This window comes from Rhinichthys klamathensis, unplaced genomic scaffold (assembly GCF_029890125.1).
Source record: "Rhinichthys klamathensis goyatoka isolate OS25496 unplaced genomic scaffold, OSU_Roscu_1.1 h1tg000020l_1, whole genome shotgun sequence".
Classification (NCBI taxonomy): domain Eukaryota; kingdom Metazoa; phylum Chordata; class Actinopteri; order Cypriniformes; family Leuciscidae; genus Rhinichthys; species Rhinichthys klamathensis.
In genome coordinates, this window is record NW_026606571.1 from 3475999 (window position 1) to 3494830 (window position 18832).

Consider the following 18832-nt stretch of genomic DNA (forward strand, 5'->3'; position numbering starts at 1 on the left):
AAAGCCATACCAACGCCTGAAGCTAGAAACCACCAGACAATGGTAACATGTCTGCAAATAACATACACCCACACATTAATGTTTTACGTAAACAGGTAGTTAACATTTATATATATAAAAAATAAAGTGTTAATGGGGTTACATTTTATTATATATTTAAGTTATTTAAGTTTAAGTAATATTCAGACATAAACACTAGAGCGCCAAGAGTCATTGTGAAGAGCTATTTTTAAAATATGAAAAATATTTCCCATTACAATTGATATTGGTGATGTATTTTAGTTCCAATCTAGGATGCATCTGATATGGCACTTAATTACAGTTCCTGGCCAATAACTCTCAGTATTGATTTGAAACAGGAGACTTGCCTGAGTTGTGACCTTTTTCTCCAGAGGCATCATGGGAAATTGAGTTTAATTGATGAGAAGGCAGATGTGTGGATGACATCACTTTACAGCTAATCAGGGTAATAGTTGAATATTTTAAAAGTTACTGACTATTGTGCACTGTTATAATTAAAGCACTGCTGAAAAAAAAAATCTAGATAACAAATATTTAAAGAAAACAGTTAAAGGTAGAGTAGGCCATTTTCGGAGCGGCTAGCAATAGCAAGCTAGCTTTTAAAGCATAAGATCCCAACCTCCCTACAGAGCATCTCCAAAGCCGCCACTCCTCCAAAACACACGAATGTGTGCGGTAGGGAACAAACAAAACCATCATGAGAGATGGTGTTAAACATTACAATAATTAGGGATGGGGCCGATCCGATCCAGTATCGGTATCGGGACCGATACCAGCGTAATTCACGTATCGGATTTTCCCCATCCAACCTGCGGAGATATCCGATATCCATGAGCCATGTCTGCGCTTTAACGTAGTCTGCTGAAACGACTCCAAAAGTGATTCCCGCGGCCCGCCGGCTAGTCTGCTAGCTGGCTGCAAACTGTGGAATGGATATCCCGAACAGAGGTGCGGCTCAATGAGACACAGAGACCCCCCTCAGGAAATCCATTCCGCAGTTTGCAGCCAGCTAGCAGGATAGCATTGAGCTGCCAACATGTTCGCTGTGTGGAAATCCTATGGTGGAAATACTTCACACTGGAAACACCACAGCAGAGCAAGACAGCAAAATGCAATGTTTGCAAAGCCGTATTAATTAAACCATTTGTCTGTGATGCATGTTTGCTATTCGCAGTCCAGAAGAGAAAGAGAGAGATCTCTCACGCGGTGCCACAGCGCGCACAACACGACAGCCCATCAGCATGATCGGTGATTGTTGTAAAATGCAGTTTCTACTGTTGCTAAATTGCGGGACGCTTTTAATAATAAAAAAAGCTATTAAAAGCACAAAAATCTGCGCAAGAGAAGCTGTTCCCGCGTCGCGCGCTCCGAAACAGACCGCAACGAGACAAGCACATTATACTTTGGGCTTCATATGCACGTCTAACGATCAAATGTAGCCTACACAAAAATGTCAAAATGACCGGCTTGGAGATTCACTTAAACAGTTTGTCTAAAATGGACGTAGTTATGGAAATAGTTGGGAGAAAATATGGTGCACTCGTTCTTAAAGGGGAAGCAGTCTAATAAACATGCTGACGATTGCTCCATTACTGAGAATCAAACAACAAAAGGCAAAGAGAAAATCACTCACAGCTCTTGAATGAATAACTTTAGCTTTAATAAGCATAAATCTATCTATGATAAACTTTGCAGTGCTATTTTACTTTTGATTACTTTATTATAATTATTTTTAGACCATACCTGAATAATGTTAGTAGACCTTCCTGAAATTAAAGCACTGTGTAGGCCTGTATAATGTGTATCTTTGTTTAATTGTCTATCTTTTGTTTATCTATTGTTTAATATATATATATATATATATATATATATATATATATATATATATATATATATATTGACATACATGCATACATACGTACATATCATACTTGCCTGTAGAGAGGAGTTTATTTCAGCATCATATAAAATCAACAATAATGATAATAATAATATTAAAGCAAACACAGCTCTGGTATCGGAAAAGTATCGGTATCGGCCGATATCCAAATTCAGGTATCGGGATCGGATCGGAAGTGAAAAAATGTGGATCGGTGCATCCCTAACAATAATAATGAACATAAACAACTTAAAGAGCACTGACCTGTATCACCTGACTGCTGCAGATTCATTGCGGTGTTGATCGTGTTGCCATTGAAACACATACATTTTTGTCACAAACTGCTCCAACTATAACGTCACGAGTTTCCATCTCTTCCAAATTACGGTAGTTATGGCGTGAACGCAGCATAAGCTCATTGTTTTGGTTCAGGAGGAACTGTAAAAGGTGCCTGCTGTTTTGGTTGCGAATTGGTGACTGTCTATCTCTGACTAGCATGAGATGCCCCGATATGACGTGTGATCTCTGTGAGCTAGGTGAGCAGGCAGGTAGGATATCGGACCGATTTCGGACGGAATGCAATGATTGGACGAACATTTTATGGTCCTACACCTTCAATATACATATAAATACATTTAGACCACTTTAACTTATTGATGCTATCAGGATGTGAAGAGACTTCCAACCAGCATAACAAAAAAAAGTTTCTGTAACTAATCACTTACCCTACCTTTAAATAATTTAGTCAACCTCACCAATCTACTAGTTGGTTGGTGGATAGTCGAGACATACTTTACTTTTTTTTTTTTTTTTTTTTTTTTTTTTAATTAAATACGACGTGACGTATATCCTGACTAATAGGCCCATTTATGCCAGCTGCCAATTTTTAACATGGCCAATTTACCTCTCACAGATTTCACTAGGCCTACACATCTCCAATGTCAATGAACAGGCAAAGGGCACTAAGTGGACCTACTTTAATCCATACAAATTAGACGACAATTCTCCATAATCCCGAATTAATGAAACTGTCGCGTCCTCGTGCTGTCAGCGCAACGCTTGACGGTTTTTGGCGGCAAGCGCGTGCACTGGCGTGGATTACGTGAGCTGTGCCAGAAAGCTCTGGGGGCACGAGGCTCGTTCCCGCGTCCAACCATTGGCTGTGACGACCGGCTGCTCAACGGGTGTAACTCGAGCCCGCGGCCGCCCGTCAGTCAGAAATAAAAAATCATTTGTCCGCAGCGGGCGCGCGGCTTGATTAAATATTAATAGCTGGAGGGAGACTGTTATCCGGTGTCGCGTGAAAAATGATCCTTGGCCGCTCCGGAAGGGCATCGTGGCCTCACGGGTGTACAAACGGAGACGCAGTGAAAGAACAAAGTATGAATACTTGAAGCACTCACTCGAGGAACGAATAATGATAGTCTAGTTAGTAATCTCGCACCATTTTCATTGTGTACACATATCAATACTACATCAAAGTATAGTCTACTAACCCAACAAAGTATACTTTGAATATATATGTATAAACAGTTATTAAACTGATTATTAGGTGATTGACTAATCAGGGCTATGTCTCTCATATTTATCCAGGTACAGTGGATAAACATACACAAAGGATCAGAGAGTCCAGCTGAGTTTATTTTTCACACTGTTTTCAAAAGGATTTCTCTCGCTCTTTTTCTCTTCACCTCACCTCACTTTCCCTCTACCTCTTCTTCGATCTGTCTCTCTATTGTCCTCCTTCCTGTCTGTCTGTCTCTCTCACTCTGTCTGTCTGTCGCTCTTTCTCCCTCAGTCTCGATTTGACCTTCACCATCTGCTTTGAATGAGAGCACTGTTCACTTTTGTTTAAAGGAACGCTAAAATCAGACATTCTCCCTGTCTCAGCCCAAACAGTCTTATTACAGCGTTCATTGCTGGAGAGAGGGGGAACCTCACCCGCTCCCAATTATATTCAGAATTCCCCTCTCTCACACACACACACTGACACACACTCACACACACATTTGCATGCTTATGCAGAAGTACTCTCAAACACATGCCGTCTTGACGCTTCGTGCACACGTATAAACACAGAGCACATGGTTGGGGACACCCTGGAATATCACAGAGGTGGGAGACGTGAATGATTCCAGTCTTTAGGTTGGGAATTCCAGCTTTAATTGGATCCGTGTGGCTATCAGGGAAGTGTATGCTTATAGCAGTACACCGTCACATATACACCACAGCTGAACTTCAGTTAAAGAAAAGTGGGTGTAGTAACAGCATTGGTTGTTGTAGTTAGGGAAGAGTCGAGATGGCTAAAAGTTTTACAAACGTTATAGAGCGACTGGACAGAGAGAAATGTAAAAGGAAAAACAGTCATGCAGGAGTTAAAGGAATATTCTGGGTTAAAAAAAAAACAAAAAACTACCTAGCTACTGTGAGGCAATGGAAGTGAATGTGGCTAATCCGTAATTGTTAAAGTCGTTTCTTGCCTATTGTGATGTATATCTGAGTGAAACGGCTTCTCTAACAAGAAATAAATGTAGGCCGGGACTTAATTTTGTCCATCGGGAATTGACTGGATCATTGTGGTTTGCTATTGCTGTGATGTCATGTGAGTGACAGGTTGTCCTGCCCTCACTCCATCAAAAACACATCATGAGAGAATAAAAGAGATGTTGCTACAAGAAAGACGGTACGTTATTTTGATTAAAGATTAAGAGGGCACATGAATTAAAAAACAAAATAATGATGTATCCTTTACTGCAATATTCCATAAAAAAGAAAAATTGTCAATTTTGCTTTCATGGTGACTTTAATATTCTATTTTAATAGTATAGCCACAAGATGCAACCAATTGTTAATAATTCTAGAGTGATAAAATCATTAAAAAACTTTTTTTTTGTATGTGCAAATACCAAATTTCGTTGCCATCACAATATAACACATAACAGCACAACAATATTTTTTCAAAGGCACGCTTAACCCTCTGGGGTTCTTCGTTTTCCAGTCACACTCAGGACCTTCGCGGTCAAAAGTGACCGGACCCCTTTAAAAATCAATGTTTATTTTTTTTTCAGTAAAATCAATGAAATTTATTTTTGTTCAATAATATATATTTTTTTTTATTTTGATGTTTTGAGAGAATTTTATGAAAAAAAAAAATATATTTATGCAATAATTATGATCAATTTTTTCCCATTGAATATAATAGAAAATGTATATATATTTATTATTTTTTAATTAATGCTGTATTTCAGGTTAAAGTGGATCCTTGGCCTATAGAAAACATTTTTTTTAAATCACATTGGAGCCATCTGGTGGATGTAGTGACGTGAGCATAATTATCATGCAATATCATATATATATTACCACTAGATGGATTTACAGCCTCTGTAGAAAGGCTTGTGAATTCTAGTTGTTTTTGCACATATTTGCCTATTTTTTTCAGGTTGTGGATTTTAATTTATAATAAGTGATTCTCAAAGACTATGTTTGTCGAGTTTTTTGTTTGTTTGGTTTTTTTATTAAATTTTTTTAAAAAATAAAATAATAATTCTATTATTTTCGCATAGACATGAAAATCACTATCCAAACTTAAATGGTTGTAAGTCAAGAATGCTTTGGAATATAGACCTATGGTTGGTCTTGTTTTAAAGAAGACATTTGCCAGATTATTGTAGAAGTGAAATAAATTATGAAAGTGAAACAGAAAAAAAGTTATGTAAGTTTGAGTTAATGAAAATGAACAATGTAAACATTTAATTATTTATATTTTATATAAAATATATATAAAATATATATATTTTACTCTAAAACTGCAAGAAAATGAAAGCCAAAAATCTTAAGAAGTTGTGTTCCAAATTTTAGGTTGATATCTCAAAAAATAAGCTTTCAGTCAAGATTTTATTTTGGCGCATACCAAACTTTTTCACTAGATGGAAAGCCAAGCTTCCTTACTGACCATAAGGGCGCCTCCATTTTCATATATGTTTTGAGTGATCTGAACCATGTATTTCCATAATTTTCATACAATTTATGAAGTAGACATCCTATTCAGAAGTAGTATGGGTGGTTTGACAGTATTTGATTTGAATTCAACCTCTAATAAACGCATAAAAGAGCACATATTATGTGGTGCAATAGGCCTGGAGGTTACTAAGGAAGAATTCCATCGTTTGATCTTACACTGTGTGTGTGTGTGTGTGTGTGTGTGTGTGTGTGTGTGTGTGTGTGTGTGTGTGTGTGTGTGTGTGTGTGTGTGTGTGTGTGTGTGCGTGTGTGTTCAAGAGAGAGAGACATAGTGTGTGACCTTTGCATTTTGGACCCAATGTCTCCCCTTTATGTGATTCATTGATTTTATTTCACATATTCTCACATTTCTCTGTTACAGTTTCACCAGTCTCATATTTCCCTATGTGTGTGTGTATTTTGCAACCTTGATTGTTTACAGTCTCATGCGTTCATTGCTGTGCGCTTTATTTCTTACATTGATGAATAATTGCTTTTATTTCACACGTTTCCCAAAATTTTGCAATGACACGCGTTCATTTGTGTACATGCGTGTGTTTTTGTGTGTATAAGTGTGTGTGTGTGTGAGTGTATTTGTCTGTTTTGCACTCTTGATGTTTTAGAGATTCCCCCCTTCACTGTTGTGTGCTTTTTTCCTGCATCGTGGCTGATTTGTAGATTGTACGCACGCACAAATAAACTCTGTATTTTCATATTTTTGCCAATTTCCCATTCATTTCCTATGGCCGGTCATTTTTGACCGAAGGTCCTGAGTGTGACTATTTTTTTTATGACCACTTAGACTTTTCAAATCCTGTCCCCAATTTTTTTGTGTGTTCGTATACCAAGTACCATAAAAGTCACCAAGTTTCGTACCATTCCGACGAAGCTACGATTTTTAACATTTTTTTATTTTAAAAAATCCGGTCAGAAATGACCGAAGTACCACAAGCTACTTAAAGCCCGGTTTCACAGACAGGGTTTAGATTAATCCAGTATTAGTCCTTAGTTCAATTTGGGCATTAAACATGCCTTAGAAAAACATTACTGGTGTGCATGAGACAAAACAATGGCACTGACATATTTTAAGATATATCAGTGCAAGTTGCTTTCAGTTAAAACGCTCAAACGTATTATAGGCTTGGATTAGGTTTAAGCCTGGTCTGTGAAACCGGGGTAATATGACCTAATTTAACTAAGGCCTAATCCTGGCTTAATCTAAGCCCTGTCTGTGAAACAAGGCCATTAAATAGGAGAAGAATTAGTGTAGCTGCTGTTCATAACATTTCAGGCAAAATATGATCGTGTGCATTTGGTACCATTTCAATAAGAAGCATTATGTGAATGCTTGGCTACAGAGGTGTCTTTAATCTAGATTTAAACAGAGAGAATGTTTACAAGAACAACTTTACGGCTCAAATAATACACAAGTTTTAACAGAAGAATTAATGTAAGCAATTTTATAAAATTCTAAGCGTCACATGTCTGCTTTTAAATCATCTAAAAATGGACCCCATTCACTTTCATTGTAAGAGCCTCACCATAACTTGATTTATTTTTAGAGAAAACAAGTAATTATTTTTGTGGTAATCAACATTATGCCACAAATGCAGTCATCTGAGCTTGACTTGTAATGAACTCGTAATATTACTTGAAAAATCATATCTTACATTTACAAACACCTGCTTATTCTCAAAAGACATGGATTCACAGTGAATTACTCTTCTACCGCACCACTCAATCGGTAATCACCCCCACCTGGACAAACATTTCACACCCTGTACACACGCACACGTTCATGTTCCATGAACATTTACCTTGTGTGCCACTTATTCGCTGCACTTTCATCAGGGCAAAGTTTACAAGACTTTGCTGTGACCCACCCCTGACTGCACACTTATCCAAATGAGTCAAAACACAGGCATATTCACTTCGATTTAAAATACTCTTCTAATGAAATACTTATGAGATGAAGGTCAGTCTTTGTGTGTTTTTAATGTGCAGTGGACTGGGTTGAATTTAAAGCTCTTCAGTCTGTGCATATGGTGGGGGCAGTTGAGAAGCTGGTCAATTTCACTCAAATGAAAGTAGTTTAGCCTTGATTCACCAGGAACATGCGCGCGCACACACACACACACACACACATACACATATGCATTACCAACACACATATACTGACACAGCTGTGGGACTAAGTTTGGGGGGACTTGATTCTCTTGTTGTTTTGGAGTGTGATTTTACAGCTTTATCTTATTTCGAGTGTGTTTTTCTATTGCTGAAATTATTAATTTAATAGCAGATAGATGATGCTGATGCACGCTTGCCATGGAAAGCCTCTGGCAGAATTTTTTATGGAAAGGGGAGCTCATACCGTAGTTGCCTCTCTGATGTCTTACTGCCACCCAGTGGCCATTCAAGAACCATACATGCACTCATGTGGCGGCACAGTTCAGATCATAGACAGCCGTTTCACACATACTCCGTTTGCAGTGCGTATGCGGTGCGTATTTTTTTCCGTACCCATGTTAACAGGTTAGAGCTTTCACACTGCACGCGGATGCGGTCCGTCGATCCGTTCCAGTTGCGGTGCGTATACAGCAGTGCAGAGATCGTTTACGCACCGAGTCTATTTCTGCTGTGCTGCAAACGCTGAATTAAAGTGACAGCGCACGGTTCGTGGTCAAAATGAACACAGACTGACCTGAATATGTAGTAATTTCACCATAAATGCATTTAATTCAATAAAATGTAGTAATCTCACCATAAATGTATTTAATTAAATAAAATGTAACCATAAATGCATTTAATTAAATACTACTTTGTTCACAGTCATCTTTTTACTTTAAGACCGGGGTAAAGCAAAGAAAGCTACAATTTACTTCAACAAGGCCACATAATGAACGACACTCGTCTCATTCGTTGAGGTGGAAAAACAAGTTATTTGTGACATGCAAGATTTATTGTATACAGATTTGAATTATGCAAAAGAAAAGGTATGAGTCTGCTGTTTTTGTCAATTTTAAGTTTTAATTTAAAATGTTTGCGATTTTAATATAAGTACATGGTTAAATATGTTACCACTTGCTTGAGCAACTTAATATAGCCTATAATCTAGGCCTATATAAAAGTAATGCATTGAATAATACGTTGTTTAAATTGTGTTTTAAACGTGAATAGGCCTACAAAGAGAATTGCACTGGAGGCAAAAACTTTTGCTGCTGATAACTTGATTTGATTGATGATTTTTTGAAATACAAATAGTGAGTAAATGTGTTTGTGGTACTGCCGCGGATCAGTTGCGCACTGCAAACGCACGCAGCATGTGAAAGCACTATAGCGCGTGCTGCTCCTGTACCGCATACGCACCGCAACACGCACCGCATACGCACTGCACACGGAGTATGTGTGAAACGGGCGTAAGAAGGTTCAGATGTGTGGTCAAGAACTGTATTATAGCTCCCCCTGCAGGACATGGTCGCTACATCAAGGACCATCTGTAGCATCCAAGTGTATCCTGTAGTGAAGAATTATTTATGTAATACTTTCATTTTTGAATACATTTTAACTTTAAAATTGTATTTTTTTATTATTAAAATACATGTTAAGAATGGGAAAATATGATTAACGTTTCTGGGAAAAAAATATAATTTTAGCACTGAAATAACTTGGTGTTGAATTTATTTTGAAAACATTTTCATTTAGAAATTGCTAGTAAATTTCACAAATAATTAAAAAGCGGCAAGTAGCACATTGAGTTAAACATGAATTTTGAAGTAGAAATACTGAAATAGTACTTTCTTGTAAAACGTAGGCTACTCCAAATCTTTGTAAAAAATAAATAAATAAGGTGTATTTTATATTAAAAAAATATGATCCCAAATCATGTGAAAACCTAAAGCTTTTGCTAGTTAACAGCAGTGTTATTTTTTTATCCCTATGTATTCAAACACCACTGACGTTAAAGATAATAGTTTTTTTTCATCACAGAGTATTATAATAATTATGTTTGTCGTCATTTATAGGTGCATAGAATAGAACAAGAATTCATGTTTAGTGTGAATAAACTTATGAGTTTTCAAAAAGAGCAAATCAACACCATGCAGGTTGTCAGCTTGGCTGCACTTTGGATTTATTAATCAACAATTAATAATTCACAGTTAATCTTTTTCTTTTTCAAACTTTTTCAGTTTTAGTGGGTTGAATTTTTTAAAGTAGGCTACTATATATAGGCTATAGATTTCTCTTTGAATCAGCATCTGTAGTAAAACAAAATCATTGTAAGTATTTGTGCCTTCCTCTGCATATGCACTTGGTCCTAATCCAGCTTGCAAAATGAATGCATATTGCTGCAGTATTGTTGTTTTTCACGTCTCTGATGTAACCTAACCTAGTAGCGAGACTTATTGAGCTCTTCAGTCGCTGTTCAATGTCTAGGTGCTGAAATCTATTGTGTCATCATGATTGATGCAGTTTCTCTCAGACTGTAAGACAGAATTGCTCACAAAAGGGCATTCTAAAAGTTCTTGGTCTCTGTATTGTTTTATGTATAGTGTAGTATGAAGTTGTTAAGCCACTAGAAAAAAAATATTAAAGAAACGGAGTTTTGAGTGAAGGGTGACATAACAGATCAGATACAATCCAGACACGAGCAGTTTAACATTAGCTGCTTTAAACCAGCGTCTAATGCTCGTCATAAAAGTTAGCTGACACACACGCAACTCTTATCTAGTTTTTAGAGTATGTGCATCTAGACATGCCAATGTTCCCTCTCAAGAGACTTTAGGATCTCTATAAAAGAGAGGTTTGGGCAGTCGTCCAACAAAACAATTAGCCATTCTCGGAGCACATGGGAAACCAGGGTCCACTTTATCTTTCTAATGACCGAGCCTCCCGGGCTCCTCCTCCTCCTCCCGCTGCCGGGCAGAGCGCAGCTGACCCGGGCACTGTTCAGTGTTCTCTGCGGTGGTCTTGCGCTGATGGAGCGACTGGACTTATCCGTGATGATATATATACGACGAACGTGCGCTTCGCACAGGAAATAAAGGGAACTCCTTTAAATAAAACGAAAAATACGTTATTTTGGTTTTCAGGTGATGACATAAAAAGAAGACGAAGAAGGAGATAAAGAATTGTGTCTTATTCTCTTATAGTGTGGATTCCAGCGTCCCGTGAGAAAAAGATGTCCCATAAAACTTTTTAGCATGAGATATAGGCTATTTTACATCCTCTGTAGTGCTTCTAAACATTTTTATTGAACATATCACTTTTCTTGTTTCAGCAGATTGAGACAATTATAGCTCTAAAATCAACAAGAGAAAAATGTCTAATAAGAATCTTTACAGACAATATCCGGTAACACTTTAGTTTAGGGTCCAATTCTCACTAACTTGCTTATTAGCATGCATATTAGGATATTGGCTGTTTATTAGTACTTATAAACCACATATTAATGCCTTATTCTGCATGACCTTATTCTACATTCCTAATCAAAAACTTAACAACTACTAATTATTAATAAGCAGTAGCCTAATTATGAGTTTATTGAGGGAAAAGTCGTAGTTAATAGTGAGAATTGTACCATAATCTAAAGTGTGAGCAAAAATCCTTCTCAGTTGTCATAAAAAAAATCTACAAGTTACTGCTATGTTGCTTAAATTTTACTAAACTGCATCTGTAATTGCCAATGTAATAAGAATAATGCTAATGTAGGCTATTAACTTCAGCGTGTAGTCCAAAAACCAAAGAGAATTTAATTTTTTATTGTTCCCTCTAATGGGTTTAAAAAATTTATATATATTCTGGGGATTTTTTTTTTTTTTCATAGTAAGATAAAGCCTGTGACTAACATAACTTAAAGAGACTTTGTTGCTTTGTTCTACAACATAAATTACAGTTTTATATAAAAAAATATTTAAGCTTATATCAAGTATAATAAGGGCTAAATAATCACAAGTGAGTTTATGTTCATGAAGAATTGTTAGGTACTTAAGTTGTACTTAAGTGTATAGCTAACTAAAAAATTTGTGAGGGAACCCAAATTAGCCTTGAAGGCAGGTCAACAAATTGGCGCCATGACAGCTCTATTTAAATAATAATTTGTACGTTAATATTCTGTCTGGGTTAGCCTTTAAAATATGCTCAAGTAAATTCCAACACTGAGCGTCAAAACTTAACGAATAATAAAAAAAATAGGCTAAAGAAGGCCTATAACTAAATAGGCTGTGGCAGTTAAAGTAACCGAAAATCACATTTAAGAACTCTTACACTGTAAGTAGGAAAGTATTTCTACAATCATATTTCATTTTAAGACTTATCAAAAGATTTCACAATGTTTAGAGCTGCTTTATTGCCTTGTGTGTGTGTGTATGTGTGTGTGTGTGTGTGTGTGCTTAAGCCTCCCTCGCTCTCAGTCTCGCACAGATCACCCCTCAGACTCTCCTTACAATAACAGCGCGTGATGAATGGTGGCGGCGAGCTTGTTATTGTCTTGCGCCATCAAACCGTTTTGTCTCACCGCGCGGATTTCTGTAATTCTGTGAGAGAACAGTGATGACTGGTTTAATGTGGAATACAGTTATAAGCGCGGGGGCAGTGTTTTTCTAAGCTTTAAGGCCGCAGCGTGACTGTGACATCGGACGTCCCATCAACGGTAACTCCGGGTAACTCGCGCTCTCGCGCCCCTCGGAGGAGTGACGCATAAATATCTGTCCGCGCGCTATAAACATAACGGTCACAACCCCGCGCGAAATTAAACAACGGCTGCACAGTGAGATTAAGAGCCGCGCGATTTACTGGTCTAAAAACAACTGACCTTAAACACGGATCACGTCAGCCTACATTTTGTTAAGGCATGACTAGGCTACTTTAAAAAGGGGGAAATATTTTTCAGAGTCGGGGGAATTAGTCTATAGGCTATATGTTTCTAGATCACTATTAGAAGCGCTCTCTCTGATTTTCCAAAACGGTTAAAGCTATGCTTATCTGATGACAGATATATCATGATAAAGAGAAGGTTTACGTTTCTTCCGATTAAGGGAATTAATCATGTTATCTCTTGCAGGCAGGGTGGCAGGGTGACATGTCCTCTCGCCAAAGATCTTGAGAGAAAAAAGGTGGGGCGAAATGATAACAAGGTTCACACAGGTCAAAGCAAAGTGAATAAACATGAACTCTCCGTCCATGCTCGATCAAAGAGGTAACTTGAATCATTTGAAACTATAACATCAGTATTTTTATTTACAATTAGCCTATTCTGATGCCAACAGCAAAAGCGCGTGCATGTCACGCGCCATATTATCACCAAATCCCTATAGTAATGATTTCTGGTGTTTTTTAATAATAATAAAAAAGTGATGACAGAATATTTATAAAAACAGCGGAATAAAAAAAATCACATTGTTGCCTTGAACCAGCAAGGCCCAAGTGTGAATATTTAAATAGATTTCAATTTCTCTTTACAGGAATGCGAGTGAGGATGTTGTCCCCAGTTATTCCCACTCGTGTGTTTGGATAGGAGATGACATGTTATTCTTTTTAACTAAAATATTTAAAACAGGTCCATGTTTTAAGTCCATCTGTTGTCTCAGGAAGCTGTAGTCCCACATAAACGTGTAGAATTCAGCATTTCTTTAAGTTCATTTTCTGGTTTGCCCGCCACCATAAACGGCCACGTCTGTGGAAAAACATGAATGAGAGTAAAATTAAAATTAGTAAGCACGTCAAATAACTGAGAAACGTACGCTTGCTTTTTAATTTTATATATAGGCTAGGCCTATATGGTAAACATTAACTCTAGATTATACACAGATGATATTTCATACCATTTGGTCAAAATACTGTAACTGTCTAAGGCCTATTCACTGTAAAACGAAATAGTGTTAGTTAATTGTTAGTTAATACAACAAAGGAAAATTGGTTTAATAAATAGAAACTCAAAATAGTATGTTATCTGGACCACATTAGGATAATTATCTAAGTTGATTTGGCAAAAGATAAAAAGTTGCGATAAATCATGAAAATAAATGTTTACAATGTTGAAATAAAAGGTGCAGTATTCGGTCATGAAAATAATCTTTCTGAAGGCTTAACACTTTTCAGAAGAGCTATAATTTTAGGGCTGCTAATTTATACACTAAAAACAAATCAACATACTCAAATGGAAAACTTTTTTTTTTACTTTCTGCATTCTTTAAGTAAAATCAAAGTAGGCCTACCGAATTCAAGGTTTCGACCTTTTGAAAAATTCTGAAAGCTCATAAAACGGTGGCAGAAATTGTTGTTTAATGATCGTAAACAAATATGTTGTTAATTATGTAAACATTTTACATTGTACATAGGCTACTATAGAGTAGGCTAGACCATAAAAGCATCTTGCTATTTTTTTGTGCCAATTTTCAAAAAAGTCTCTCACCAGGTTTACCGGATGTATGTAGCCATTCTCGTATTTGTCATTGGCGAGTATCTGTCGCAGGTGGGCGATGTAGCTGGAGGCCAGTCGCAGGGTGTCCAGCTTGGAGAGTTTGGTGTCCGGTGGAACCCACGGTAAAGTCGTCTTCAACCGGGAGAAGGCTTTGCTCAGCACGCGCATCCTCGCTCTCTCGCGCGCGTTCGCTGCGTTCCTCTGGACGTGCTTGCCCTCTTGGGCCACACCATTGGCCGCTGATTTGCGCATGGCGGCTGATTTGCGCCTCTTTCCCGTACATTCGGTCACCGATGCCCCTTCGCAGTTGGAGCTGTCCTCCGTGCTCTCGTTTGATGTCCCCGGGTCTTTACCGGAACCGAATTTCAAAAGACCATCCAGCAGCTCGGACTCGTGAAATTCATCCACTTCGCTGATGGAGCCGGTGGACATGTTTAGCTGGAGACGAGGATGATGGAGAAAACTAGGACTGATTTGATGTAGTGGTTCTCTGAATGGACCTGGAGATAACGCAACTGCCTTCAGTTGAAACGTGTCATGCGCGAGCTTGAGGATGACCGTAACTTGTAACTCACGAACTAAAGGATCTTACCATTTATCTCTCGTGTTCAGGGGCGTGCCCCCGCACGCGGCAAGATACTCCTTGTGGAAGCAAAGACTAAACCTGCTCAGATAATACAATTATGCACCAGTTTTGCTGCGATATAGTGCATTATATAAGCCTAGTTGTCATTTATCATGTAGCAGAAACAGAAAACCTCAAATTGTGATTTTATTTCACTGTGCAATAATTCAGATTATTTTGAATAATTTGCTATATTAGTTTCAGGAATATAATTGGTATTCAAGGACAATACAACCACAATAGGCACTCATTCATTTAACAGAATAAATACTTTTAAATCAAGTTAAAATCATTTAAAATATATATATAATAAAGATAAAAAAAAATCGTGCACAATTAAGCTATTTTCTACCTACAACGGAAATGACAACGTTTTGAGAAACAATGACAAGAAAAAATGTAATTCTTAAATTCTTAATTTCAAAGAAATAGTGTAGAAAGACCAGAGTATAACAACTGTTTTCATTATTTTTTCTGTATTTCCAATTTATCTTCACACTTATTAATGCAATATGGCTTTTTTTTCAAAATACTTTTTACATTATTAATAATAATGTATTATTATTGTTATAATAATAATAATAATTATTATTATTATTAAAACGTAACATTTAAAATATAATTCTACATTTTTAAAACCAAAGTCTTTTGTGTTCCTGTCCTGATAGCTATTGTACAGTTTGGAAACTGCTGAAGGAAAGCTAAATGTCTGTTTCACGTTAAGCATCAGCCAGGGGCGCCGCACTTGCTCTCTGATTTTTTTTTTTTTTTTTTTTTTTTTGTAGTTGTCAGGTGGCATTTGCCTGAGGATTTTAATGGTGGGTCTCTGACCGGAAATAACAATTGCGCGCACTGGAACAGTGGGATTCATAAAATGGTACAGTGATGACCGCACGCGCAATCGCGCATTGCTCATGGGAGAGTCCGTGCAGCTTTCAGCACCGATGCCCTCTAATAGGATCCCACGAGAAGCGTCTCAAATGGCCCACTGGCGCCTCCGGAGGGGCACGTGAAATGGATACTCCGCGTCCCCAAACCCCATGTTTTGCTTTTTTAATGGTACCCCACACCAGTCTCTAATACAACCTACTAATTCAAGCCTAAACATCCCGATCTAGGCGAGCTCTAAGTGGCGAGGTTGAAGGCGACTCAAGAGTGGTTTTAAAACAGGTGATGATTGCTAGGACACACGCGGGGGTATCTGCTCTCTCCTCAGCATGCTAGTTAGTCCCCATCATCCTTAGATGTCCTTAGTTAGTGATGCACAGATTAAATGAATGCATAAAATTGCAAAAAGTACAATAAAGTTCACATGCTAATTGCAAGTTGAGAGATTACCCAAGAAGGAGAGAGAGAATCTCCAGAGTTCTGCCCTCTGACACTACACAGTTCCGGTGTCTTAGAAACAGCATCTCTTCTCTCCCTCTGCCACAGCAAATTACCAAAGGTATTTTAACCTTGCCATAGTTCTTATTAACCTGACAGATGAATGGACAGATCTTGTTTCTTCCAAGAGCACATCAGATTTTACAGAGATTACAGGTGTGATAAACCAAATGAGAGTTGTTTTCAATAATCTTAAGCAGAAGTAATTGAAAGAACCTTTACAGATGAATGCTCAGTGCAGGTATATAAAAAGTATTTTAATAGGGTCACGTACAGTCTTTGTGACTCTCTCTTTCCCTCCCTGGTGGGTGGGCTGGTCAAAAGAAAATAAAAGTGGGATATAAGATTAATCGTCCTGTCCTAATGCAGCATTACGTGAAGAGCTTAAAATAGCTACTGTTTTCTTAGACTGAGCTCTCTCATCTTCACCGACACTAAAACCCAGAAAGATAAAAAGACAGGCTAATAGAACAGTTCCTGTTGCATTCAATAATATAAAAAAGGAACGCAGACATGACCTGGAGAAATAATATTGACATATTTATTTATCATTTTAATATATTATATGCATACAAAACAGATGATCTATCAAATTCAGCAATTATTACTAGGAATTATAATAACAACAGCAGCAAGAATAAACAGTGTATGTGGCCATAACTATTTCTTGATTTTTATACAGTCATCTATAAAAATCTTTAATTTATGTTTGATAAAAATAATTACAAATAATTAATAAAAATATAACAAAATATTTGCATTTTATGAATGACATAATATATGGTAATAACGACTATATTATATCAATTTTAAAATGATTTTGTAATCACTGACTGCATCCAAGATCTCTCTGTCTTTCTGTTCCTCTGGTGTAACGGTGACAGACAGCAGCAGGTGAACAGCAGTCTTTGTAAATGAAAAATGAATGAACAAATGCCACAGAATGTGATGTTCTCAGTGGTGTTAGTGGGGATATCACTAATTAGCTCTATAGGGTCAAAGGTTACTGGAAACTGGACACTCACATGTCCGCATCCGACTTAGAGCTCAAGCACACACACACTGACTCTTACTCTGAGATACACACACACACACACACACACATAAACAGAAGAGGCGGTCACCCAACTCGCAAGATGACAGATAACAGCAACTGCACACACACTTAATCTTGCATGTACTTCAACGACACGCTCGCTACAACGTGGCGTCTAACAAATGGTGTTTCCAGGCCAGAACTAAACTCAAGGAAGGGAACAAAATTTAAGTGACAACCTTGGTAAAAAAATAAAATAAAGAGATGAATTAGAATAACAAAACAAGACAAAAACGTTGATATACCGGCTTGAATACAAATGATCCAGTTAGGCAGCACTTGGGTCAAACATTGTGGAGTCACTTAATAAAAACATAACACCTCATGAAAGACTTTATAACTGACAAACTCTTTAATATAGATGGATCGTGTGGTTTTAAATGTTGCTTAAGGACTTTGTTTTTAAAAGAGGAAGCCTGACACATACAATACTTTGGAATGTACCAGACAAATCTGTGGGTTCGCGAAGATGTAGCTGTTTTGTTTAGATAATCATACAGTAATGTCTGTGCATCTGACCTGTAGGATGGTTACTGTGTCACAAGGGACATGGACGCAAGCGAGGAAAGAGATGAGGGCATGGAGTGCAGTCTGGGATGAACACTGACCTGGAATGGATCGGCTGTCAGATATTATCAAGATGTCTTGCAGCTGTGTTGTATTTGTGGATGTGTGTGTGGCTTGTGTTTGTGTTTGTGTGTGTTTTGGGGTAGAGAAGCTGGGAGTGGCGGTGTTACTCCCCTGAATTAGAGCTGCTAACTGCCAAGGTCAATGTCCATAGTCGGAATGCAAGTGTTTTGCCTTGTCGCAAAGTTTTAGGGAGGACACACAACCCTGGACGTGCATATGTTTAAGAGAAGAATACTTTGCGAGGGAGATTCTTTACATAGAAGATTCTACAGTCTTGCTGGGTGTCAATGGCAGGTGTTGCTGAAAGCTGCTAAGCTTTTCTAAAGTCAAACGGTGATAGAATACAACTAAAAACAATCTAACAAATATATGATAAATATAAAATGATAAATATGGTAACTTAATACAATTCGCCTGAAGATGGACACATTAATTCATCTTTGGGGTGTATACTCCTTTTTCTAAAATGTCAAAACAGTGAATTTTTCCAAGCAGACGCTGACACAAACATTAAAAATAATAAGACAAACACATTCCAATTTTAGATGACAAAGTGCAAGACGGAAAGGAAATACACACACACATATATGTATGTATAAATATATATATATAGTTTTTGTGTGTGTGTGTGTGTGTGTGTGTGTGTGTGTGTGTGTGTGTGTGTGAGACAAACACATTCTTTTAGATGTATAGACACATTCCAATATTCAAATGTTAATATATTTTTAATTATATTAAAATATTTTTAATAATATTATGTAACATAATTTAATTATA

General features: G+C 37.3%; 2 protein-coding genes across 3 annotated transcripts in view; both read right to left on the reverse strand.

The window, feature by feature from the left end:
• Positions 1–400: 400 nt before the first annotated feature.
• hbs1l (HBS1-like translational GTPase) overlaps positions 401–18832 on the reverse strand; it is a 167034-nt gene continuing 148602 nt past the window's right edge. For both annotated transcript variants that reach the window (XM_056239869.1, XM_056239861.1), the window contains one exon: positions 401–410. The gene's annotated coding sequence lies outside the window, so the exon portion shown is untranslated. The remainder of the gene's footprint in view (positions 411–18832) is intronic.
• Positions 13213–14914, reverse strand: tcf21 (transcription factor 21). Its single transcript, XM_056239951.1, has 2 exons — positions 14310–14914; positions 13213–13571 (listed from the first exon to the last, which is right to left on the reverse strand). Exons 1-2 carry the CDS (start codon positions 14748–14750, stop codon positions 13482–13484), a joined length of 531 nt encoding a protein of 176 aa, XP_056095926.1. The 5' UTR covers positions 14751–14914; the 3' UTR covers positions 13213–13481.

Coding starts and splice junctions, on each gene's coding strand:
- tcf21 (XM_056239951.1), bottom strand. CDS start 14,750: ATGTCCACCGGCTCCATCAGCGAAGTGGATGAATTTCACGAGTCCGAG. Junction 13,572..14,309: donor ACATACATCCGGTAAACCTG/GTGAGAGACTTT, acceptor GTTTTTCCACAG/ACGTGGCCGTTTATGGTGGC.